This window comes from Oreochromis aureus, linkage group 10, assembly GCF_013358895.1.
Source record: "Oreochromis aureus strain Israel breed Guangdong linkage group 10, ZZ_aureus, whole genome shotgun sequence".
NCBI classification, from domain to species: domain Eukaryota; kingdom Metazoa; phylum Chordata; class Actinopteri; order Cichliformes; family Cichlidae; genus Oreochromis; species Oreochromis aureus.
The window spans coordinates 16553201-16578787 of NC_052951.1; the positions used below are offsets into that span (position 1 = coordinate 16553201).

General features: G+C 39.8%; 1 protein-coding gene across 1 annotated transcript; it reads left to right on the forward strand.

Annotated features, from left to right (window-relative positions):
• The first annotated feature begins 29 nt into the window (after positions 1 to 29).
• On the forward strand, positions 30 to 25479 carry synj1 (synaptojanin 1). The gene is given in 29 exon segments (XM_039618333.1): positions 30 to 283; positions 1214 to 1373; positions 1583 to 1669; positions 2497 to 2764; positions 2912 to 3137; positions 3501 to 3584; positions 6303 to 6364; positions 8846 to 8942; positions 9665 to 9840; positions 10373 to 10443; positions 10446 to 10453; positions 10536 to 10688; positions 11781 to 11946; positions 12777 to 12968; positions 14311 to 14395; positions 14751 to 14891; positions 14978 to 15170; positions 15253 to 15411; positions 15784 to 15940; positions 16095 to 16221; positions 16388 to 16600; positions 16685 to 16763; positions 16936 to 17101; positions 17219 to 17401; positions 17859 to 17987; positions 21636 to 21688; positions 21799 to 21988; positions 22454 to 22782; positions 23847 to 25479. Coding segments are annotated over 28 exon segments (4917 nt in total). The 5' UTR covers positions 30 to 283; positions 1214 to 1249; the 3' UTR covers positions 24846 to 25479.
• The last annotated feature ends 108 nt before the right edge of the window (positions 25480 to 25587 follow it).

A 25587-nucleotide genomic window follows, 5' to 3' on the forward strand; every position in this document is an offset into this window, starting at 1 on the left:
GTCAATCATGGGTGGAATTGCTCAAAACATTTCATGGGTTCTTTTTTTTAAGTCGGGTAGTTCATAACTGCATATTAACACGAATTTAAAATATTGCACGCTTGCAAAACGTTTAATTTACATACTCCAATGCCTTTCTTGTACTAAGGCATGCGCTTTACATTTCCTTGGCTATTACGGTAACGTGAGGTAGGCGGACGTTTGCGTCGGAATGTACCATTTTGCCAACACACCGGGAAGGATTTTGTTGTGACAGCGGAGTTACAACCCGGCGGGGGAGACGGTAAGATCAGATAAACTGTGTTACTTCTACTTAATTTCTTTAAAAACCGGTCGGTAGTAGGAATTGCAGAAATGTAAATTATGTTCGCGTGCAAATGTTTCACATAGCCGACTTTGTTAAATGTATATAATAGTAACAGTTTATCACCCCGGACGTGCAGATAAGTGCCACCATCAAAATATTGTAGGCTAGCGAATTATAGCTATCCCTGTGATTCATCCAGCTAACTTGGCTAACGTTACCAGTTAGCTTTGCAGAGGTTAAAGGCAGCTACTACTACTTTCGTTTTATACTGTCATCTGTCGTTTTACTTGTCGGTCTAGGATTGCATCAAACCCAGCATTTGAGCTAGCTCGCTGGTGAACGTTAGCGTTTGTTCCGTTACGGAGTCGTGACTGTCCAATGGATGGTATTTAAGCCCCCCCGGCCTAACTGTCAAGTACCGTTATCAGTCGCAGTGCTCCTGATACTCGCAATCTTGAGTTACCTGCAATACTCATTTTTTATATTAGTTAATTATAGGCGTGGGCTTGAGCTGCATCTGCACTTGATCTCACGTTAAGCTTCGGATTTCGCAATGCAAGTTTACCCCTTTCCGGATTAGGGAATTTAATTATTGCCTAATTATGAGTTTAAATTGAAATGTGAAAAAAATAAATAAAAGAAACCCCGAAATCGTTAAATCCACAACAAGAGTGTTGCAAAATTATGGAAAAGATTATGTCTGTACCTTTAGTTTAGTCTGTTAGCTATACAAACTGTAATAACTTTGATCTTGAGCCAGACATCTTTAAAAAAAAAAAAAAAAGTGATCAGATTTAAGGTCACCTTTCTGATGCTTTCATCGTCATTAAATTGCAGGTTTTTTATGTGAGAATATTTCTTGTCTGATCTATTGTCATTCTTTTTTTAATTTCTCTTGTTTTCCAGGTAATAACATAGGGTTTTTTCCAGCTTGGATCAATAATGGCCTTCAGCAAGGGATATCGTATTTACCACAAGCTGGACCCACCACCTTACAGTGTCATAGTGGAAACTAGGGCCAGGGAGGAATGCCTCATGTTTGAATCAGCAGCTGTTGCTGTTCTGTGTAAGGCATCTTGTTTGATTATACTAAGATAAGATATGATTTGCATTCTCTTTAAGCCGTTGCTTCAAATAAGGAAACCACAAAAGCAATGCAACTAAAAGATATGTATCCCCTATTGTGTAGTGGTGGATGTGATATATTGCTATGATTTTCAAAGGAAGGTGTTGCAATATTTTCCTTAAATTTTGTTGCCATTGTTTGTTTTCTAGCGGCAGCAGAGAAGGATGCTATTAAAAACACATATACCAAGATAGTTGATGCCTATGGAATTCTGGGTGTTCTTCGCCTAAACCTTGGTAAGACGAGAGAATGTGTTTGGCTTGTTGCTCCATGATGGGTCCATTCCTGCTTGACTTGTGAACTCGCTCTGATTTTTGTCACTATTGCTGCTTTGTTCTAAGCTGCTTTCTCATGTCCTCCATGCGCCCTTCAAGGCTCTTGTTATCACAACAAGAAAAAAAGCACTGTAAACGATTAAAGCTGTGATTTGAGTGGCTTGTGATTTTAACCATTTTTTTTCCCAGAATTTAATTTGGTAATGTTTCTGTATTTCCTTTCTGAACACTCCAGCACTGCTTCTTCTCCTTCTTTTCTTTATAGTGGATATAAAATACTTATTCTTTTTTCTGTCATATATGTATTGTTACAGTTCTGGATGCTCATATTAAACTTGGCTAGAGTTTCAAACATTGAGGTCAGATTACCAAGTCATCACATTTAATATCCAGGAATTTTTTTTTCCTACTCTTGCATCTTCATGATGTCAAAAAGAGGGAATATCCTTCATAGTGTGATATCAGGCACACAACTGTGGCTGTCAGCATAGCAGCCCCACCCACCTGCTGTTCAGTCTGTCTGTTTGCAAGCCCATGAAATGATAGCTGGCTCAAAGGGAATTTGTCCTTTTAAAGGAGCGTAGTTGAAATGGCTTGCTTCAGATAGTGAATGAACTGAGGAGCTTCACCCACACCCAGTATAAGATAAAAGATTATTTTGAACTTGGAAAGATATCCTAGTCGTGTCAAAGAATTAAAAAAAAAAAAATATGAAAACTGGAAATAACAAAAGGGTCTGCACTGGATATGGTCATTTTTTTTTTCACATTCACATGTTTTTTTTACAGGTGACTCCATGCTCCACAGTCTTGTGGTTGTGACAGGCTGCAGCTCTGTGGGCAAGGTGCAGGATTCAGAAGTTTTCAGAGTCACGCAGACAGACTTTATATCACTGAAGAATGATCCAGGAGATGAAGAACGAATTGCTGAGGTGCGAAAGGTCCTAAACTCAGGACATTTTTACTTTGCCTGGTCTTCCACTGGAGTCAGCATGGACTTGAGTCTCAATGCACATCGAAGGATCATAGAAGACACTACAGATAACCGCTTCTTTTGGTAGGAACTTAAAACCATTACTGTTCCAATATTATAGATATGCTATAATTTATGGTTTTTCTCATTTTGTGATATGGGGAACTTTTGTGATTTGCAAAACTACTCTCTGTGTTTACGCCTATTACATCTGACTTTCTGAATCATTAGGAATCAATCTCTGCATCTGCACCTAAAACATTACGGTGTAAACTGTGACGACTGGCTGCTGAGGCTGATGTGTGGTGGTGTGGAGATCAGGACCATCTATGCAGGCCACAAACAAGCCAAGGCATGCATCTTCTCACGCCTAAGCTCAGAGCGTGCCGGCACGCGATTCAATGTCCGAGGAACAAATGATGATGGACAAGTGGCCAACTTTGTGGAAACTGAGCAGGTGAAGTCAATCTGTTAAAGTTTTTGGAACCTTATACTTGCCATAAAAAGTTACACGGTAAAAAGCTGAGGATCAAGCATGCTTTGACAGGTTGTCCTCATGCCCCATAATGAAACACAGTCTATTTTATGATTTCTGCTTTACATTACATTTGCTTCCTGAAAATTCAGCTAAAAACCCACACGCGAGTAAAATACTGAAGTAATTTCGCCACTTGGTGTTATACACCTATGGCGATGGATGTTTTATACAATGTGTGTTTTTTGTTTAATTTTTCCCCATCTTACTTATTTTAGAGTTTATTTCTTTTCATAAAATGTTACATTATACACTAAACAAAATTTTTAATCTTGTTTTGAACAGGTTATTTTCCTGGATGACAAAGTCTCATCCTTCATACAGATCCGTGGGTCCATTCCTCTTTTCTGGGAACAGCCAGGAATCCAGGTAATGAAAGCTAAATGTATCTCATACAACTGTTGGTTGTAGATTTCCTATATTAAGCCACACAGTAAAAAAAAAAAAAAAAAAAAAAAAAAGCTGGTCATTATTATCATTGATGTTGTAGTTATAGATGAGGCTCAGTTTGGCTTGCTGGAACAGTGTGCGTGAATTAAAGAACTGATGAAACTGGCACCGGTCATTTGCAAAACAAGACAAAAACAGTTTTACTGTATAAAAATGGCTGATGTGTCTGTCTAAGACAGTGTGATAAGGATAAGGAGACTCTTTGTCATTGCAGTGCATATATTTATCACACATTTTTTAACACATTTTGTTGCTGTGTTCAGAAAAAGTCCATTAAGGGTGTTTTGTTGCAACTGAATGAGAATCGGCACCCTAATAGACTGGCTGAGAACCTCCACCTGGTATAACTTTTTTGTTTGTTTTGTTTTTTTGGCTTTGCTGGTGCTGGTGCTTTTTAGACTGCAGATAGGTGTTCCCCTGTGCAATGACAAAGGATATCTGCAAAAATCTGGGAATCCCTTGATGGAATTTTCTTCTTATACTCAGTATCTGTACAGAATAAAAACATTTTTGATATTTTGATCAGGAAGTAGAATCACATATTTAATTTGCAGCACAAAGAGCACCTTTGGGATTTTCTTCCCTTTATCCTGACATTGCACAGTCTGGAATATTAGATCAGATGTGGGGGGAGGTTAATGACAGTGACAGTGATAGTGTTTGGTAAAGGGCATTCTTCTGTTTTCCTCAGCTCCCAGACATCTTTGGTCAGGTGAGAGAGCCTGATCTGAAAACATTCCCGATGCACTTCCCTTCATTGTGTCCGCTGATATTCACCAGGCAACTGGATGAATATTTAATTTGATAATATGGACAGAGCTTTTCAATTTAGCAGGGGCTCTTAAAAAAAAGCTAAGACCATGTTAATCACCTATTCAGTCCACAAAGTCTTTGGATTGGTCAAAACACTGGGGTAGTGGGCTCGGGGTTGTTTTCAGACAAAACTGTAGTCCTCCGGCTTTGAAGCACTGCCTTAGATCTTCATCCCTTCTATGAGTTGTGGCTTTTAAGCTCTCTTCCCCATACTCTCTAATATCTCCTGAGCAGGTTTTGTACATTTGGTTTATCCATGGGAAAATTTACTGATTTATTTTTTCCCCAGTTAGTGCACATTAGAAATAGATATTAATTAGTCTTCAAATCATATTTGTAGTGTAGTATTAAGGCTGTAAGTCATTAAAGTGATGGGTTGACCCCTCTTAGTTAATTCTAAATAATTTTGAAAATGTTTATTTAATAAGTTACTGCTTTATAGATTCGTAGACAAAATGTGAAAAAAAAACCTTTTCCTGTAGTCGGTGACAAAGCTAGCTTATTTAGTTAACATTGCATATTAGAACAGTAGATGGTTTTGAATTCAGAGCAAGTAAAAAAAAATGATCTGACCGCAGTTTTTCTGCAGGTCTGAGTTGTACAGCTGTAACCTGAATAGTTTCAGATGCCATCTCAGGAAGTTATAAAATATGCAAAGCATAGACCTGCTCAACAGCAGAGAAAGAGAGGAGTGACAAATGACAGCAGCATGGAGCAAAAATGTTAGCCCTTCCACAAATGCCCAGGCCCTGCTACATTGGCGCATAGAAGCAAACAAAGCAGATTTATCCAAAACAGAAAAAAGCTCAGCAGAGACTGCAAAAAAAAGGGAAGTAAAAACCTTCCACAACACAATGAAAGTCAGTACTCGGTAATAGAGCTCAGTATTATCTCCAGAGAAACTACAGGTTGTTGTTTTTTTTTTTAGACTCAGAAAGCATCCTGAGTCACTAGCTGAAATATGAGGGAGTAATAAAATGGGGCAAGAGTGTTGCTTTATTTGTTCTTGTTCTTGTTTTAACAGGCTGTCACAGACAGTAAGAGAAATATTTGAACACAGAGAGAATCAACTTTTATTTATACAGGAAGTAAAACTCTGCTGACTGAGAGTCTCTTTTGCAATAGTGTCCTGGGGCCAGATAGCCAGCCTTAAGCTGCCATGTTATTTGATGGTGGGAGAAACCAGAGAAAACCCACTTAAGCAGAGAAAACTTGTAAACTCGACACAGCAAGGGCACTTCCTGAGTTTAAACCCAGGACGTCTTGCTATGCTACCACTGAGCCACCATGCCCAAATGAAAAGAGAAGATGTAAAGTCAAAGAGTCAAGCAGAAATGGGTAGAGAAAACAAAGGAACAAGTAGAGACATGCTCTGCAGAGTCAGCAGACTTCCATAGTACAGTCACAATGCCAGTGTCTTGCAAAGCCTATCCAGGTCTACTCGTGTGGTCATGTTTGCCTATGAAACTAATGATTTCCTCAGTATTGGCATACTTTGAAAATGAGAATTAATATGAGAAAAAGAGGCTAAATGTGGGAAAATCCTCAACAATTACAATGTATCATTTATCTGCTGCTCACTGTCTTTGTTGGAACAAATGTCCCTGTTCTGCACCTATGTTGCTCTTTTCCTAAGCAATTCTCTTTTTGGGCCCTATTAAGAGCTCGTTTCCCCATTTCAAATGTCTACACTTTCTTTCCCAAATCCATTTGTCATCATCAGGTTTTCTGGTAATCTGCAATGTGTGCGTGTTTGGGAAACAGACGGGGTTTTTTTTTTGTATCTTTCACCAAAGAAGGACACTGTGACTTGTGTCTCTCCAGGTTGGTTCTCATCGTGTCAAACTCTCAAGGGGATTTGAGGCAAATGCGCCAGCATTTGAAAGGTAATTAACATGTTTTGTGTGCACAGCTCTTTTTGTGTGTAGCATTTCCTGCAGCTTTATCTGGCCTACCACAGATAGCCACTCCTCTGAACCACAGAGGAAATGATATAATATCCCTGTATATCTCATGCACTTGTCACATTAGAGAAAAACTATTAAGGTTTGTGAAGAAGACATTAATTGCAGTGTGTCCTCAGAGGTTGGTTTATTAGTAGCCCTTATTTAGCCATCGGCCTTGATAACCTGTAGTTTACATTAATCACAGGCAGTTCATTCAATTTGGAAGACATTTAACAATTAATGAGTGTATGTGGGCCTGTTCTTGACAGCTATCTTTATTTGTGCCTCATTAAATGCAATCATTTTTGGTTGAATTTAAATATCAAAAAAGTGAAAAATGAAACTGCTCTCAATGTGATAATGTCCGTCTGCTAAAATAAATGTTTTTTTACATACACAAATGTTTTAATAATCATTAAATAAGTTAAGATTTTTCCCAATAAGAACAATTTGACTTTAGTCTTTATAAAATGAAACTTTTTTTTCTTTTTTCTAGAATTTCGCTGTGAACTGGCTCATTACTGATGTAGGGTTAACAACAGAACAGAGCTGCTAGTTCATTTCCTTTAAGCTTAATGCATTGTTGCTGAAGCATACACTAAGGTCATCAAGAAGAAAAATGATGACCCGAATCTGTGGGTCACACCTTGATAGTATGAACTCCATTCTTATCAGCCCACAGCAGCTACCCAACCAGTCTCAAAGTAGCCATGTCATTCACTCTGCATTCCAGCAGATATGTCTTACACTGTGAGTTCTGTCAGCACTTCTTTGATTTCCAGATTTTTGGGATTCTACAAATTTTTTGTGGAGTATTTTTATGGAGTTATGAGCATGAATGTATATTAGATTTGAAATCATTAATAGAGTGTAACAAATTATTTGTTTTTTCCCTCTAAGTAGTTGTCAGGGCTACTAATCTTTCTAATATCTATTCAGCTCAGGGATGAGTCATCCTTTGTGATATCTGGTTAGTTTTTGTTTGCAGCCAAGAATGTCATTTCTAAAGCTTTGCTTTTGCACATGTATTCTTTTCCTTTATTTGACTGCAGTCAAAGCTTTTACATATCACTTTTAATACACCACATATCTTAACAGTGGTGTTAACAGACAGGCTATAATAAGATTATAACCCCCTTGTAACAAAATAACCAGGAAAGATTCCAGGCAGGCTTTAAGGCCCTGTGCAGGCTTTTGGTTGACATGGATAGAAATTTCTGCTTCTGGATTCTACCCGCATTCATTTGTAGAGGAAATCTCATAAGAGGGGCAAGGTAGATTAAAAGTCAGGAACAGGCCTTACAAGTGACAATGGAACAAGAGAGTGCGGCTCAGAACAGCTTTGAACATTTGCTTGAACAGCTTGAGAACATTTGAGCCACATGTGGATATATCGATCTTAAGCTGTGAGGAACATTAGCATAAGAGGCCTACAGACAATATTAAGTGTCTTAGAAAGTATTAGGCCACCAAATGCTGCCAGAACAGCACCTCAACAGTTCTCCATATCTCTCAAATATCACTGGAGGGATTGAACACCATTCTTATAAAAGATAATCCCTCTTTTGGTGTTTAGTGATGATAAAGAGCACTGTCTTTGTCTCCTACAGGTGTTCAGTAGGATTCAGATCTGTTAAAATCTGCAAAGCTATAACAAGTTATTCACATCAGTTTTCAGTCACAGCCTTGAGTGTGTAAAACAGATTGCGGTGGATGGAGCAGCTAAAAAGTTGGCTTTTCTTCACGTCAGAGTTTGTTGATCAGGTGCTTTGATGAAGGACTCCTGCAAGCTTTTTCTCAGCAAAGCCTTTAATGGTGATTACAGGAACAGTGGTGCTTTTTTGGACAGTAGGAACACGTTTTCTTTCACAATCTCTTATCACAATCTGCCTCTTTGCACTTCACGGTGTGCAAAGAGGTCTATCATTGCTGCTGCTATCGTGTTATTAATTTTGTTGTTAAGAACTGAGGGCTGTGTGAGTTTAATGTTGTCAGACTATTTATTCATACGCTGCTTCTAAATACATTTTTATTGCAGGTCCGATTTTAGTTGCAAATGTGGGTGAAGCGCTTGCGTTTGCATCGTTTAACACAACAGTGCGCTACAGAGTTGTGTGTTAAACGAAGCATTGAAGCAAAGAATTTGTGTCGAGTATTTTTTATAATGGAGTTATTTGAATTACTTGATGAATCATTGCAGCCCTGCGTATGTCTCTGTGCCTCTTTGTTTTGAAGAGTTGTATCATATTTATTTTAATTGTAAATCAGGTTGCTACAGTGACAGAGGACTTTAGACTTGATGCAAACTAGGCTGTTGGTGATTAATCATAGATGAGTCATTTGTATTTGTTTGTCCTGATTATTGTTACAAAGTATGAATTTTTTACTATTGCTTACTATTTCATATTGTGTGTTTTCCAGACACTTTACTGCACTGAGGCGGTTGTATGGTAAGCAGGTGATAATCAACCTGCTTGGAAGTAAAGAAGGGGAACACATGCTCAGCAAAGCGTTTCAGGTGAGAGGTCAATGCATTGTCTGTTAACAGTGACGTGCTGTAAGATATTTATCTGAGGACGACATTCCAAAATACACTAGCAGTAAGCTATGTGTGTTCAAACAGATTCTCTCTGTTGTGTCCATGTAAGCCCACGCCATAAGAGCAGGGAAAAATTCTTTCAAGTGGGTGGGTACTGCTGCTCAAGAAAGACTACCTCAGTTTCTCACTGTATTTTCTGGTGAATGAGTCAGTAAAGAGCATTATTCATTTGTTTCTATTTTACATATCTGCACACCACAGCATCCTCTGTTTTTACCCCTTATCATAAGATCTCAAAACCTGTCTTTTTCTGTGGTCTTGTAGTTGCCCTCAAACCACACAGGAAGTTTACCTAATCAAGTATAAAACCCCATATCGCTGATTGAATGCAAAAGATGTTGCATGTTTAGCAGCAGCTAGAAATGTTGGGACTTAAGGTGTCATATGTTATGGTTAACTGCCATAAATGCTGTTGATGTCATCAGTGAGCTGAGTGGGTGTTTAAAATATATAAAATGGTTTCTGGCTATGCGACCTGGATGTTCACACATTACTATGACATACTTCAAGAATTCAGGTCAATGATTTGCAAAGCAAATTAATTTGCTCTTCAGCTAAGGCAATACACCTTACATGCAAAGTAGTTTTACAATAGGTTTGATTTTGAGGAAGTAAGTCATCTACCTTTCTCTCCCTTTTAGAGTCACCTGAAAGCATCAGAACATTCTTCAGCAGTGAAAATGGTGAACTTTGACTACCATCAGAATGTGAAAGGTGGAAAGGCAGACAAACTTCACAGTGTCCTCAAGCCCCAGCTCAGCAAATTCGTAGAAGAGTGTGGTTTCTTCTACTATTCTGGAGAAACTGGGATATTAAGGTGAGAAATTGGTGCTTGCATGCCTGGAGCGTACCCGACCTCTTACCCCATGAGAATTAGGATAGGGTCCGGCCCCTCTCTGTAACACTGAAGTGGATAAGTGGAACAGGATGGATGGATGGATTTTTTTTTATATATATTTCTTGTTACTGTTAAAACACAAAATCACTTTTTATTTATGCAAAAAAAAAAAAAAATAAAAAAAAAAAAACCCAAAACATTCCCTTGTACCTTCAATTGTTGTCATTTCACAGATTTCCCATTTAATATTTAGTTTAATGTTAGTTTGGGGCCAAAAAAACCCTCACAGTTTTTTCTCAAACTTTACTCTGAAGACTGTGAAGTTCATGTTAATTTTTAAAGTGCACAACTTAATTTAACAGAAAGTTTCTAAAACTGTCTTTCACTCTGAGATCATCAAAATAATTTTCATACTTGCGCCCAAATTATTATGCCATTGTCACTAGTGAAAGTTTTAAGTGTACATCATGAGAAAAAAAAGCTGCAATAACTCTTTATTGTGTGGTTTTAGGACTCAGGGAGGGACTATGAGGACCAACTGCCTGGATTGTTTGGATAGAACCAACAGTGTCCAAGCTTTTTTGCTCTCGAGGTAAGAGTACTGCTGAGCTTGTCTGCTCCTGTAGTCTTTAAAGAGGATTTTAGTTTGACCCCTGTCACCCTCCTTTCCTCAGATGCTGCCTAAGCAGTTGGAACAAATGGGTTTGACAGAGAAACCACAGCTGGTGGCCAGGTTTCAAGAGGTTTTTAGGACCATGTGGTCCGCTAATGGTGACTCCGTCAGTAAGATCTACGCAGGCACCGGGGCCCTGGATGGCAAAGCCAAGGTACAGACTCTTACTGCAGTAAAAATGCACACGATACGCAGGTTGGCAGTAATTCACAGTTGAAGCACTTAAAATAATTTTTTCAATTTTCCTGCCAGCAGCCAGATTATGGCCTACCTGATAAAGCGCAGCATATTCCAGCAATTTAATTGTTGCTACTGGATATATGATGATGATGATGATGATGATGATTATTATTACTACTACTACATAGGTCACAACTTTTAATATTTAAAGGGTGTGACCTTTTAAATATTAAAAATGTACATTTGAATTTCAACATGTCTGAAGTCATGTTACTGGATAGACATGCACCGAACCAAAGATGGGTTTATTCTAGTATATAAACAGAGGGGGAAGCATAACAAGTAATTAAAAATAGGAACGATCCTATCCTATTTGACATGATGAAATTTTAAAATGTTAGTTTTAACTTGGATATTAAAGCATGAATTACAGTTTATAATATAAGTAACACCTGCAGTGACAGTTCTGCATGAACAGTTGATCTTCTGTGTGTAGAACTGTGTGCTTCTGTTTCTTAACTCTTGTGTGCTGTCTCTTTCGGCTGTCCTCTGGACCTCTCTACCTGTGTGGTAAGTTAACAAGATAGTTGATGTTTTGTTTTGAGCCGTCGTGGTGAATTATTGATTTCCATGTCTGGGTTAAATGAGGATGGTGATGATGATTGAGGGTTAGTTCAGTCGTATTGCCATTGAGGGTTCCCTGTCCTAGAAAAACCTGCTGTGGACACTCCATGGAGATCTCATCACTGATTTACATAAATATGAAAAGAAAAAAATGAATGATCATCGGGCACTGTCTGATATCTTCTTGGAACCTGACAGAATCAGTCTAGATTATCAGTGTCTGTAAATCAAACGGTCTTGCACATCAATCAGTGACATTTTAAAGTTGTTCTGTCACAATTTGTATTCATTTGATCTCTCTGAAGTGGTCCTCTTTTGTTCTCTTCCATTGCTGGAGCAGAAAGTACAGACTCTTCACACCAAATGAGGGCATTGTTAAAAATTAAGGTGGCTTTATGTAATTGTTCTTTGCACTGTGTGTGAATACCTGTCGTTATTGTAGGCGGGGAAGCTGAAAGATGGAGCTCGTTCTGTGACTCGGACCATCCAGAACAACTTCTTTGACAGTTCAAAGCAGGAGGCTATAGACATCCTGAGGCTAGGCTCCACACTCAACAGTGATTTGGCAGACAAAGCTCGGGCTTTGCTCACCACTTCCAGTCTTTATGGTAAATGCTGGGGGGGTCAGTGGATTAGTGGATATATCTTGCCTAAAAAATGTTTGTGAATAGTTACATTTTAATGTTCATGATATAATTTTATTTCTCTGCCATCAAGAGAAAATTCTTTGACTGCTTAGATACGTTTTCTGTATGTTCCTGTATGTGATAGCCCTGTTAGCCAGAAGCTACTGTGTCACTAAAGTGGGAAGCTTAATATTATCGTTCTTTTGCCCTGACTGACTGCTTTGCCAGTATTAACTGTTACAGCGCTGGTTAACCCACACTTCTTTCCCTTCTCTCCCTCTCTGCTTTCGCGCACAATTGTAGTCACTGAGCCTGTCTTACAATCAGGTATAGTAACTGGCAGACTGCTACCAGTGGATGGATCTTTTTCTACCCTGTCATAACCTTGTCCTATAATTTGTTTGTTACTTATTATTTTCCATTCGTTTGAAAACCGGTGTTGGTTGTGGTTTAATCGACTGTCTGTTACATATCATCAGGCTTCTTAAACTGTAATTTTTAAAAAAGATGTTGTTCATTTTGCATTGAAATGTAACACGCCTTTAAGTGGAATTTTACAGACAGCAGTGAACCATTACCAAGGTTGATTATGTGAACTTTTTTTTGTATTCCAGCACAAGCTCTGATTTACATCCTTTTTCCCATGCCCCATGTTTTATGACATTGTTGTGGTCATACCACCTTCCCATTGGTTTTGTTGCTTTTGGTTAGCGTTTCCCATTCTAGTTTTGTTACCCTGAATGCAGCCGTCCATATTTACATAAACATAACTGTAGAATTACACTCTAATTCAAATCCTTTCCCTTCTGCAGCATCTCCAAGAGTATTGTTGGGAATGTGTCAGAACTACCATAAATACACAATGCCCAAGCAGATTCGTGTTTGCATCGGTACCTGGAATGTCAATGGGGGTAAACAGTTTCGAAGCATTGCTTTCCGCAACCAGACACTCAACGACTGGCTGCTGGATGCTCCAAAGAAGGCGGGACATCCTGAGTTCCAGGGTATGTCAGTGTTTTGCACTTTTTGTATATATAATCTACAGAGATATATTTATGTATCTGAAGATTTATTAGGAAAGAGAAATATTTGGGTGGGTTTTTTTTTTTTTTCTGACAATTTGCACATTTTTCCCTTAGATGGGAAGAATTCTCATTTCTATACTAAATATGAAAAGTTACTGCTTATATTAGTTCAGGAAACTGAGATAGCAATTGGAATGGCAAAATAAGTTTGCTGTCACATCTAAATCTGATCATTTAACATATATAGAGTACAATAAACTGTAATTAATGCTTCTAGAAAAGGTCGATTGTTATGAATACATTTTCATGTTCCTTTTCTGGTACTTAATGCTTATTGGTATAAATGTTAAGATGATGATATTTACATACTTGCTTGCTGTCCTTTATCAGAATCCTGTAGGTTAGGGCTGTTCGATATAACGATATATATCGGATGACGATATAAAAACGTCTATCGTTTCATTTTACGCTATCGTTTGTTTCGTGGTGTCGCAAAATAAACTGTTTACGGCAATATTTTTTCATTATTTTGATGGTCACTGTAGTGGCTATATTAATTTCCTAAAGTTCTCTCTTTCTCTTATATTTAATATAACCACATACAGACGGACAAGCGCTTGTTTTTATCGTTGTCGTTAGCAACAACAACCGTAAAACCACCTCGTGTCCGCTTGTTTATTTTTAAACCTTTCACAATAAAGCTCAAGATCCTGTTGAGACTTTTCAAAATAAACTGAATCACTGAAAGATGCAGAGTATTTACGGATGAGAAGCAAAAAGAGCCGTCAGGTGCTAAAAAATAAACCGCAGACTCAAACGTTAGAACAGGCTTTTCCCCGCCAGCATGCCGTGTAATAAATACTCACAAAGAAAACGGCGGCCGTTACAACTTATGTCTAAAAATGTATCGTTTCATGCATCAGTTAAAACACTCGACTCCAGGTACGCGACGCCCAGCTGGAAACACTTCACGCAAGTCGAGCTGCCCGACATTCACAGAATTTACATAAAATGTTACATTTTTGTGATTTATATCGTTATCGGACGATAGATGTCTTAATATCGGGATATGAGATTTTGGTCATATCGCACAGCCCTACTGTAGGTACAGTATAGTTAATCGCTTTTGCTGTTCCTACAGTAATTATGCAATACTATGCCAACATACTTTTTATTAGTTAAAATTGAAATAATGCACGTGTAGTTTAAAGACATTTATTGAAATCTATAAAATACCTCCATATTCTTACGATGGATGATATAAAGGTATTAGAATGTTTATACGTATGGATCATTCATTCGATTTTTGTCCTTTTTACAGACAGCAGAACAAACCCCATAGATATCTTTGCCATCGGTTTTGAGGAAATGGTTGAACTGAATGCGGGAAACATCGTCAGCGCCAGGTATGTGTGCAAGATCGTGATCTAAGATTAAAGACCTTTGTCTCATAGTTATTACAACAACACTAGTGCTTTTTTTTCCTTTAAAAAACTGAAAATAAGAAATATAAACTTTAACGATACACTGATTGCTTTAAAAGTGAAAAATAAATAAAGTAGAAAAAAAAAGTTGTTTCTAGCGATGGCTTTGGATTTACAGTTTTGACCTGAGTTTGCTAAAACTTGCTTAGGTCATTAGACAATACCAGAACTATGACATGAACTGCTTTGAGGGTTTTCTAACAGTTAGACAGTTAACATGATAATTTGGTTAACTTCTCTATCGGCACTGTAACGCCTCATTTTGTTCCTGTCTCAGTACTACTAATCAGAAGCTGTGGGCAGCTGAGCTCCAAAAAAATATCTCACGGGACCACAAGTATGTGCTGCTTGCCTCAGAGCAGCTGGTGGGAGTGTGTCTTTTTGTTTTCATCCGCCCACAGCATGCACCATTTATCAGGTATAAGCTGCACAGAAACCACATTAGTTGTTATATAATTAGGGGTGTATGGTAGTAGATGTAATCTGATATTCGTTGTGTTCCAGGGATGTAGCTGTTGATACTGTAAAAACTGGAATGGGTGGTGCCACAGGTAATAAAGGAGGTGTGGCAATCCGCCTGTTGTTCCATACCACCAGCATCTGCTTCGTCTGCTCCCACTTTGCTGCCGGCCAATCACAGGTCAAAGAGAGGAATGACGACTACAATGAGATCACACGCAGACTCAGCTTCCCCATGGTAATAACCATAACACGAATAAGTCAAGAAAACACCCTGTTGTCTAAGTTAAATACTTAATAACATAATTCTTGCACTCTAGGGTCGTCTGCTGTATTCACATGATTATGTGTTCTGGTGTGGAGACTTTAACTATCGTATCAGTCTGCCTAATGAGGAAGTAAAAGATCTCATCAAGCAACAGAACTGGGATGCCTTGACAGCAGGGGACCAGTTGTTGGATCAGAAGAATGCCGGTTTGGTAAAGCCTACAGCACACATGCATAATTATGCAGATGTTGTACTTTACGCATACATTTGAGTGTCTGCTAATTTCTTGGGACTGAGCCTGGACATCTGCTACATCAGGAAAACAGTGTGATGATACCAGCAGAGCAGTATTTTCACGGTTTCAATATATATTGCAATATGTCAGATTGACATAAATAATTTATGTTATGCTTTTCATGATATCAAACTTTTGGTACTCAAAAAAAGTGAGTGATCTGTGTTGTAAGGTTAATTATAAAAATGACAGTGTAGTATGGTCTCTTACTTCATGTTAATGTACTTTGGATTACAAGTGTGATAAACCTGTGATGAAGATATTAATCTCTAAAAATGTCTTCCACAGGTCTTTCGAGGTTTTATTGAGGGAAAATTAGATTTTGCCCCCACCTATAAATATGACCTCTTCTCAGAAGACTATGACACCAGTGAGAAGTGCCGCACGCCCGCCTGGACTGACCGTATACTTTGGAAGAGGAGAAAGTGGAACTTTGACAAAACAGGTTAGATGCAAAGTCAGTGTGTATAACCCATCTAAACCAAATTATTTTTCCCTTTTATTACAGATCTCTAAAGCAACACAGGGAAAATAGAAATAGGAGCTCAGAGTATATGCTTGCATTGATATATATATTTGTGTTTGTGTATGTTTTACAGCTGAGGAGATGAATATAGTAGGAGCAGCTTCTTCATCTAGAGATAGTGATGATGATGTAGAACAAACCTGGAGCCCTGGCACTTTAAAGTACTACGGAAGGGCTGAGCTGAAGACCTCAGACCACAGGTAACTCACAGCATACACAGAAGTGTGAAGGTTTAGGTTAAACGTTGTAAATTTAAACTATCTCATCACATAGATTAGAAACAGCAGTGGTTAAAATGTGGCATTTTTTGTAAATCAAGTGCCGCTATCATCGGCGTGACCTGCGTTGCCTTGTATCTATCTGTAGGCCTGTGGTGGCAGTGATAGATGTGGACATCCTAGAAGTGGACCCAGAGGCTCGGCATCAGGTCTACAAGGATGTCATTGCCCGACAGGGGCCTCCAGATGGCACCATTCTAGTGTCACTCTGCACCTCCGGGCCTGACGACTACTTTGATGATGCACTCATAGACGAGCTGCTAGAAAAGTTTGCTAATTTTGGAGAAGTTATCCTCATTAGGTGAGCCTGACATCCTAATACAAAGAGGCAGGCATATCACCTTCAGATGGTTAGTGTGTATTGACAGTGGCCTTGTTTGGGCAGGTTTGTTGAGGAGAAGATGTGGGTGACTTTCTTGGAAGGGTACTCTGCTCTGGCTGCTCTGTCTCTCAGTGCTTCCACTGTAAGTCTTCACAAGGAGATAGATTATTCCAAACCTAAAAAAAAACAAACTCAAAATCTCGATCACTATTAAACTCTCATATAAATGTCTATCAATCCTTTTTTGTGGGTCGCGTATGTGGTAACTGCTCTCTTTATTCTGCCTTGTCTGTATCACTTGGTGTACATTTAAGGTCCTTGGCAAGATGATTGATATCCGTCTGAAGAGTCCAGGCTGGATCAAGAGTCTGGAGGAAGAGATGAGTGTGGAGAGGATCTGTGGAAGCATTCCCACATCTGCCAGCTCCACCCTGCTTGCTGAAGATACAGACATGGGTGATGATGATTACGACATGGAAGGTGAAGAATGGCTGCCAAGCAATCCCAGTCCTTATCCTGAAAAATGTGCACTATAAATGATGGCTGTAGGGCACTGTTTCCAGTTATTAATTCATGCCCTCTTGTTTCCCGTACCAGGTGATGTGGACGAGGAGGTTGAGGAGATCCTTCCTCAGCACCTGCAGCCTGGAGCAGGGACTGGCCCTGGATCTTCCCCTCTCCCTTCTCCCAGAAGTAGCCCCTGTCCCTCCCCCACCCATGGAGAACCCGCTGCACCCAGCAGACCTAGCCGTGGAGCACAGCCCTCCCGACCATCACAAGGTAAATACGGTACTTAGTAAAGAAGTGCTTTCATGGCGGTCTGTGTCTGCTGGAATGTAAACTGTAATTTTGTTGTTTGTAATGTGGGGAGCAGATTGAAGTCCATTGTAAATGAGGAAGGAATATCAAGGAATGTTATACATGATGATGTAATTTATGTTTAGTGTTGGCAGATGATGTGTATATTACAGAAACTACTTGTTTTCTCTTTGAGAGATGTTTAAGTGACATTTTTAACATAATCTTTTCTTAAGTCCAAACTAAATAGGTGCTTTGTTAGATCAAGAAATTGTATAAGAACCGTTTGGGGAAAATGTGCATGTTTTAACAATGTCTCTGAACTGGGCAGGAATACATTTTCTCAACCCATTTGGAAATGGTGAAAATTGTCACTTAATCTACTCACTTTTTTTAAATAAATAAATTTACCTCTTAAATATATATCTTTTCCTCACAGGCCCTCCTGTTGACTTCCAGCCTGGTGCCCCCACAGCTCAAGGCCTGGAGCCCAAACGTCCACCTCCTCCTCGCCCCAACGCCCCCCCTGCCAGACCAGCACCTCCACAACGCCCACCACCACCTTCAGGTAGAGTAAATTCTGGAGTCATATGCATACATTTCATTGAAGCCTGATTTTTAAGAACAAATAATCAGGCAACCTTAGAGAAAATACATGTCACTTTTAAGTGGAGGTTTGTAGATTTGATTTTTCTGGCTGGTATTGCATTGTGGAGTTTAACATTTTCACTTTCTCCCACGTTTTGCCTTATTTCTGAAGGAGGCATGAGCCCTCTGCCAGTTAGAAGGCACTCTGGAGGTAAAGTGATTGCTGTGCAGTTAAATGCTTAGGTTGCTTAAGCATTTCATGTAGTAGGCGCTGTTTTCCATGCCAGCTACACATCGATAAGCAGCTAAAATGATCATTAATTAGAAGTTTGGATATTTTTTTTTTATTATACTACCTGATTTTGTGACTTATAGGCAGATGATAACATTTTCACTTTTTTCCATGCTTTGCCTGATATCTGAAGGAGGCATGAGCCCTCTGCCAGTTAGAAGGAACTCTGGAGGTAAAGTGATTGCTGTGTAGTTAAATGCTTAAATTGCATAAGCGTTTGCTTTTAGCAAGTGCTGTTTTCCATTAGAGCTATGCAGAGAAAAATTTCTAAATAAATCTTTAATTTGAAGTTTGGATTTGTAGTTTAATATTTTTCCCCGGTATTGTATGGCATGTAGGCAGATGCTAACATTTTCACTTTCCCGCATGCTTTGCCTTATTTCTAAAGGAGGCATGAGCCCTCAGCCAATTAGAAGGCACTCTGGAGGTAAAGTGATTGCTGTGCAGTTGATGTGTGTAAGCATTGGATGTAGCAGATGCTGTTTTTCATTTGAATTGCACACAGACAGGAGCAATGAATCTGTGCTGATTTGAGAACAGTGTGTGTATGTGTGCTGTAAAACAAGAATATGTTATGAGGTTTCAGATTAATATAAATATTGAATATTGTCATCATTCTGCTTCTAGAGTTTAATTACAAACAAGCTTTGTAGGAATAACAGCTTACAAAAAGCTTATTAATAATTAGTGGCCATACATGCTCAGCTGTCATAGAGATTCTCTGGAGCAAATAACACCGGACTTTGTGCTGGATATATAATGGCTGAAAGTTTAGTGCCTTAACATTACATAGCCTAAATTTTTTTTTTTTAATTTTTAATTTTGCTAACTGAGAGCTGTTCAGCCTTAAAGACATTTCTTTTGAAATTGGCTTATAGTTAAGGTTAATTTACACACGACTGTGTAAAACTGGTATATTTTTCTCCCAAATTTATGTTTTCGCTGTAACACTAATGCAGCACATACCTGAACCTTAATGAATGTACACACATCTGGATGGGCTGTGGATTTAGCTGGAGCTTTTCAGCTGGGATTTCATGAAAACTTAAATTGAGATATTTGGATCTGTTTGGTTTATAGGGAGCAGCTACAAGATAAACTGTGTTTATGTCAGTTGAAATGTGCTGAAGACCACTTAGGTCAAGTTTAAATGTGCATCCTCCCAGTACTCCCCATAGTGTGTGTGTGTGTCTGGTTTTGTTTGTTTGTTTGGTTTTTGTAGTTGAGACAAATCAGGGATGTCAAGCTCATTTTACATCGCAGTCCACATATAGCCTATTTAGATCTGATATGGGCCAGACCAGTGAAACCAGTGATTTATGTAAGCATAAAGACGTTTTATTTTCAACATTTTGTCTCAGTTTTTCTATGTTACAATGAAATGCAGCTGTGGTAAATGAAAGAAATCTGTCCATATGACTCTTTGGGCTTAAATTCTAAAAGGCAAATGTGTAACATTACTAATAATAATTTATTAAGTTGATGTGTTGTGAATGGCCATGGGAGAGGTCTTCATCAGTAAGACAAGCAGTAAAACTTTTTAAAAGGCAGTTAAAAGTTCAAAATGTATGTCGTCCTTTACATTTTCCAGAGACTTTCAGTGGGCCAGGTTGGAGTCTTGGCAGGCCAATTCTGGCCCCAAGACCTCATGTTTGATACCCCTGATATAAATGCTTATATAGTCTGTGTTCCCTCTGTGAGTGCTACAGTATTCTTAGTGTTTTAGACATTGGTTACTCTTTCTCGTATTTATTCGATGTATGAGTAGTATGTAATATATACATACATAGTAGAGATTGTCATGATGTTTCACCAGCCCCAAAACTTATTAATTTTGGTTTTAATAAATTGGTTATCATGTGTCCTTCTGTACTTTATCTTCAAAATATCATTTTCCCTCTTTGACTTTAAGACTGTGTCCAGTTTCCCAAACCACGGCTTGGTAGGAGGGGCAGTCAAGGTAACCAGAGAGGAGTTGTTTTATATGTCCTCTGATCCCTGTATTCTTGCGCCCAGTCATCAATGTGAATTATACTTTTTTATAACATTGATGATTTACAGATGTTTTACTGTGAGTCTTTTTTTTTTTTTAAATCGTGTGTGTATGTGTTTGAGAAAGAGAGACGTGTTTGGTTAGGTTGCAGGTTAAGTTATATTTCTTCCTTCCCATTTAATATTCACTGGCAGTATACGACATCCACCAGAGGTCGTTGGGTTCTGGAAATATATTTTACAACTGTACAAAAAGTTGGACAAGGCAAATAAATCAGGGGTCATGAGGTCCATACTTTGTTAAAAACCATTTGCACATACTGATGAAAAGGATACTTGACAAGTGTGTCTTTTGTCATTCCGGACTAAAAAAGCAGTTGTCTGATTGTTGTCATCAAAACTGGGGAGATGATGTGAATTGAAGGGAAATCTCTTGGTCTTTGAGGTGGTCTTTAATTCAGTTTGGCTAATCCTTTTTGATTAGTGGCAGGTGGCAGGTGGGTGTTCACAGCATCACAGGCTTCACTGCACTGCTGCATTAGTGCCAGCGTATGCTTTTGCTACTGCTTTTTATACCGTACTATCCTTGGGGGCACGAACATCCCATCAGTACTATTCCAGTTTGTGTATAACAAAATGTGGTTTGGTTTCCTTTGTGCTGCAAAGGACAAAAAAGCCCTGCTCTTCCTCGGCCAGATGCAGCAGGTGAGTGCCTAATAGCATGCAAAGCTTCACTGAGCATCCATATATTATTAAAGACAAGGAAGCTTATCTTTGTGTGGTGTTTTACTTGGGTATGCGTTAATACCCTGATACAAAATACGCCTGTCCTGGGCTGGATTTACAGCCTGTTGGTGACCTGACTCATTTGTATGGTGACTCTGGTTAGCTAAATCTCTCTCTTACATTAAGGGTCCGTGTGGTTGGCAGGGGTGATTGTATAGTTAACTATTAGACAGAGACAGACATCCAAGTGGCGTGAGAAATGTTTGCAGGCTCTGAGCGGAGCTCAAGAAGAGAATAGTGAAAGATGAGGAGTATGCTTTCTCTGCGGTAAGCAGTTGGCTCACAGAACAAGGCCTGCCTCTCTCGCAGACCTCCTGCAGCTCAGGAATGACTGAGTCATCATTAATTATGAAGTCAGCCACAGGGAATTTGGTCTGTCATAGGTTCGGGTCAGTTTGCAGTCTGTTCGAATGTGATTTAGTGCAGTTCTTAAATTTTCTTTAGCTTGAACTTATTAATCTTAAAGGTCCCTGTTCTGTGGATCTCAACCTACAGGGCACACCCTGTATGGGCAGTATTGCTTTGAACAAATTATCTTACACTTTGTTTGTCTCTCAGGTCGAGGGCAGACAGCAGCAGGAGCACCTGGACCAGGAGGTGCTTCCAGACCAGTGAGTTTAATACTTAAGATTTATCATCATTCTTTCTTTTTTCTTCTTCTTCTTTTTTTAATTTTACCCACCTCTTCATTTCTATTCACTTTTCTTTCTTCACCCTCCAGAATATCCCTCCTCGAGCTGGGGTGATCAGTGTGCCACCTCAGTCTCGCCCACCACCTCCATCTCACCCTGGAGCACCAAGGCCCATTCCAGAGGTGCATCCCGGGGCCCCTCGCCCTATTCCAGATACCCACCCTGGAGCCCCACGACCTGTGCCCAGTGCCCAGACCAAACCAGCTGACCTGCCTCTGGGTAAAGAAATACGTTTTCATAGAGGTTAATGAATTACATTATCGATAGTGGGGCATTACTGAGATATTCCAATATGAAAAATGTTGCCAAAATCGTCCTTCAAACTAAAATGGCTTCTGGTGTGTTTAATAAATTGCCATTTTGATTAAAGAACAAGATGAATTAGTGAAATCCAGCTACCACTGTTTGTTTCTGTAAGGAGCAGAAGTCTTAGAGGGGCAGGTTCCCATTGTGAGCCAGTCAGGACATGTTAGGCTCAAAGGAAGGGCAGCTAAAAGAGACAGGAGCTAAAACAGCCCATCTCAGACAGAGGCTAAATTTAGAGGTGTTCAAATGGGCAGTTAATTTAATTATATACAGAAAAAAAATAAACCTGGAAATTTGATTATTAAGTCTTTTGTTGTGACACAGCAACTTTAAGCCTTAACCGTTTTCTGTTTCCTCACTCTTGCCTCGCTTCTTCAGGTCCTCAACCCTCAGGAGCACCTCCTGCAGCTCCACCTGCAGTGAAGCCCCAGGTTTCCTCACCCATGCAGCCTCCCATGCAGCCTCAGCCAGCTGCCCCTCCAGCTCAGTCTCAGCTTCCACCTCCAATGCAGCCCACACTTCCAGCTCCTCTCCAGCCACAGCCAGCGCCAGCCCCTAAAGCAGCAGGTCCATCTGCTGCACCTGCTGCTGCCGCCCCTGCCGGGCCTCCGCCGAGTTTAGCCTCTCCTAAACCCCCACCACGTTCCCGCTCCTCTCATGCTCTGCCACCTGACGCTGCCAAGTCTGAGACTGCCCCAGCTGCACAGGTAGTTGCCAACTTTCTTTTCATTTAATTATTGGAACTAGTGAACACACACTTACACAATTATTTAATTAGTACAGTGAGATTATTTTTCCAAATTGCTGTTTGGGTTCGCTTTGACAGATTTTGAACTCCTGTTAATTAAATAAGATGTTGTACACCTACTTATGAAACTGATGTGGGTTAAAGGCTACAAAAATAGAAAAAGATCTTTTTCTGCTTCCTTTTCTGTCAGATGAGCTGAGTGTTCTTTGTCTTTCTTCCTGCTTTGCTCTTTCTGATACATTTGTCTCTTTTTCACAAGCTGGAGAAGCCCTCAGGGTGAAAGGTACTTGATATTAAACCACCTTTTTGTCTCATCCTCCATAGCACAGTCCTGATGTTAAAACCTTTCATACATTAAACCCAGTAACTTCCCTTTTTCTTATTTTGTAATTGATTTTATCTTTAATGCCAAACCTGAATGTTTTGCTCTCCTATAAGGCCTTGCATATTTTTTGTGTTTGTGTGTTAGGCTCATAAAGCGGAGCGTCATTTGTTTTCACTTCTTTTGTCCGTCAACATATCAAACCATAAAAGACTTGAGAAGGATGGGGAAAAAAGAAAAACAGATGAAAATTTGATGCTTGTTGTTGACCATTTCCTGTCACTTGTCCTTTCATATGGGTTCACTGTGCTGCAGATGTTGAGTGAGCTCATATCCAATGACATCATAATTTGTTTTGACATTTCCTTTGATTTGTTTTATTTTAACAATTTTTTGTAGATCCTAGTGATGTATGTAAAGTGTGTGTGTGCATGTGTTTATACACGCACACACACACACCATTTATGGGTGGGGAAACAAGTTGGAGGGGGAAAAAAGCTTTGGCAGTGTTGTATTAAGAATGTCATTCAAGTCAAGTTTGTTTACAAGGAATATCCAAGGGGTCCCTTCAACATTTGTTTCAAAATATATGGTTCATTTGATAGTTAAGTGCTCCAGTCATATTAGTGCATGGTTCATATCTTCACAGTGCATTTGTTGTAGTCTTTCAGAAGCATTTTCTTTGTTTTGTCCTTTCTTAGACAAACGGACTGAATGGGATTCAAGGAGAAGCACAATGGAAGCCCGACCCCTTTGACACACTTACATCTGATTTCTTGTCCTCCTCATCTTCTTGGCACACCACCCAGTCACTGACCAGAGGATCCTCCCGACGTACGCCAACTGTCTTTTCCTCCACCACTCTCCCATCATCCTTCTCCCACCAGTCCTCCACTCTAGCAGATTTGCAAGCCTTTGATTCATCCTCCTCTTCTTCACTCTCCACCCCATCACCATTTGCCTCGACGCTGCTCCCACCTCCTCCGGTCCCGTCTCGCAGCCGCTCTCAGGAGACGCTACGGGCCTCCCCCAACCCTTTCTCAGCTGACCCACTTCCTGCCCGACCCAGCAGCACCAACCCCTTCACTGGCCCACTGGTGCAGCAGCAGCAGCGGCGCCCGCTCACACCTGACTTCACTTTTCAGCTTTCGCCTCCAACAGCAAACCTTCAGAGAACTGTGTCTCTTACTCCACCACTGATACCCACCCCAGCTCAAACAGGAGCCCCTACAGCTGTACCCACCACCCAACTCCAAAGGACCATGTCTCTGTTTGGACCATCATCCAGTCTTAATCCTGCCCCTGCTTCTTTGCTCCCTCTTGCCCTTAACCCATCTCCTCCTCCCACTTTACCCATGGTGGCACCCTCATCTCTTCCACCTGCTGTCGCGCCTCGACACCAGCCACCTGGCCCAGTAGCAAAGCAAGCTAAGCAGTGGGTCACTTTCGATGATGATTTTCCACCTTCAAGCAAAACTTCACAAAACCCAGTCTTTCCTTCCAGTTCCCTCATGCCCCAAACTCAGATGCAGCCTTCCAGTTCTGTGTTTAATTTAGAACCAGAGTGGTTATCTTCCATGCCTGCAGCAATCCCGACCCTCTCTCCTCCCATCCCAAACAGAACTGCAACCAGTAACCCAAAGCTCCCAGAGGGACCCAGTGGCAACGGCTTATTCCCCAGGGATTCAATGGAAAGATAGAATCACAGTTCATATGTAAAGGGCATATCCAGATATGTATAGATCTATGATAAATGTGTATATGTGTGTATGTACAAAAGAGACAGTATTTAAGAAGTATAGACCAATTCCCTTCTGAATCACAGGAAAGGCTTTGTACCTCGAGCAGTACGATGACAAGAGTATGAGCCCAAAAGTGTGTTGTTGACTTTACCTTCCCGGATATTAACACTTATTTTACTAAGAATCATTCTGATGGTTATTTTTTATTCATGGCAGCAAACATGTGCCTGTGTCTACAGTATGTTAATCAAAGTATATCTATACGCACAAATCATTTGTGTAGTCACTTGTGCAATATCGAAATATTCCTTGGCTGTGCACCACGCTGCATTTGCCTGCAAAGTTTTACCTAAATCTGTGTAACTTTTAAAATTGCACACCGTGGTTCATATCCTTCATTTTGAACGAGCTCCTCGCCAGAGTTGATGCTAATCTACTTTTCACAGTATCGTCACAGAAGGTTACGCACTGCAGGTTTACATTTGCCCCGATGTTTGCTGCTGTCCGCAGCAGTTTTCTTTGATTTGCAAATATAGTTAATTGTAAGTTTTATTTCTGTTCTTTTGTATGTGAGATAAAAATTGAAGCATTACACGGTATGCTTGCTTTTATCATGAATGTACTTTATTTTGCACTGGGGGTTGTCATCACCTCCTTGCTGAAGCCACAATGTGGAAAAAGACAGCACGGGTCAGTCAGT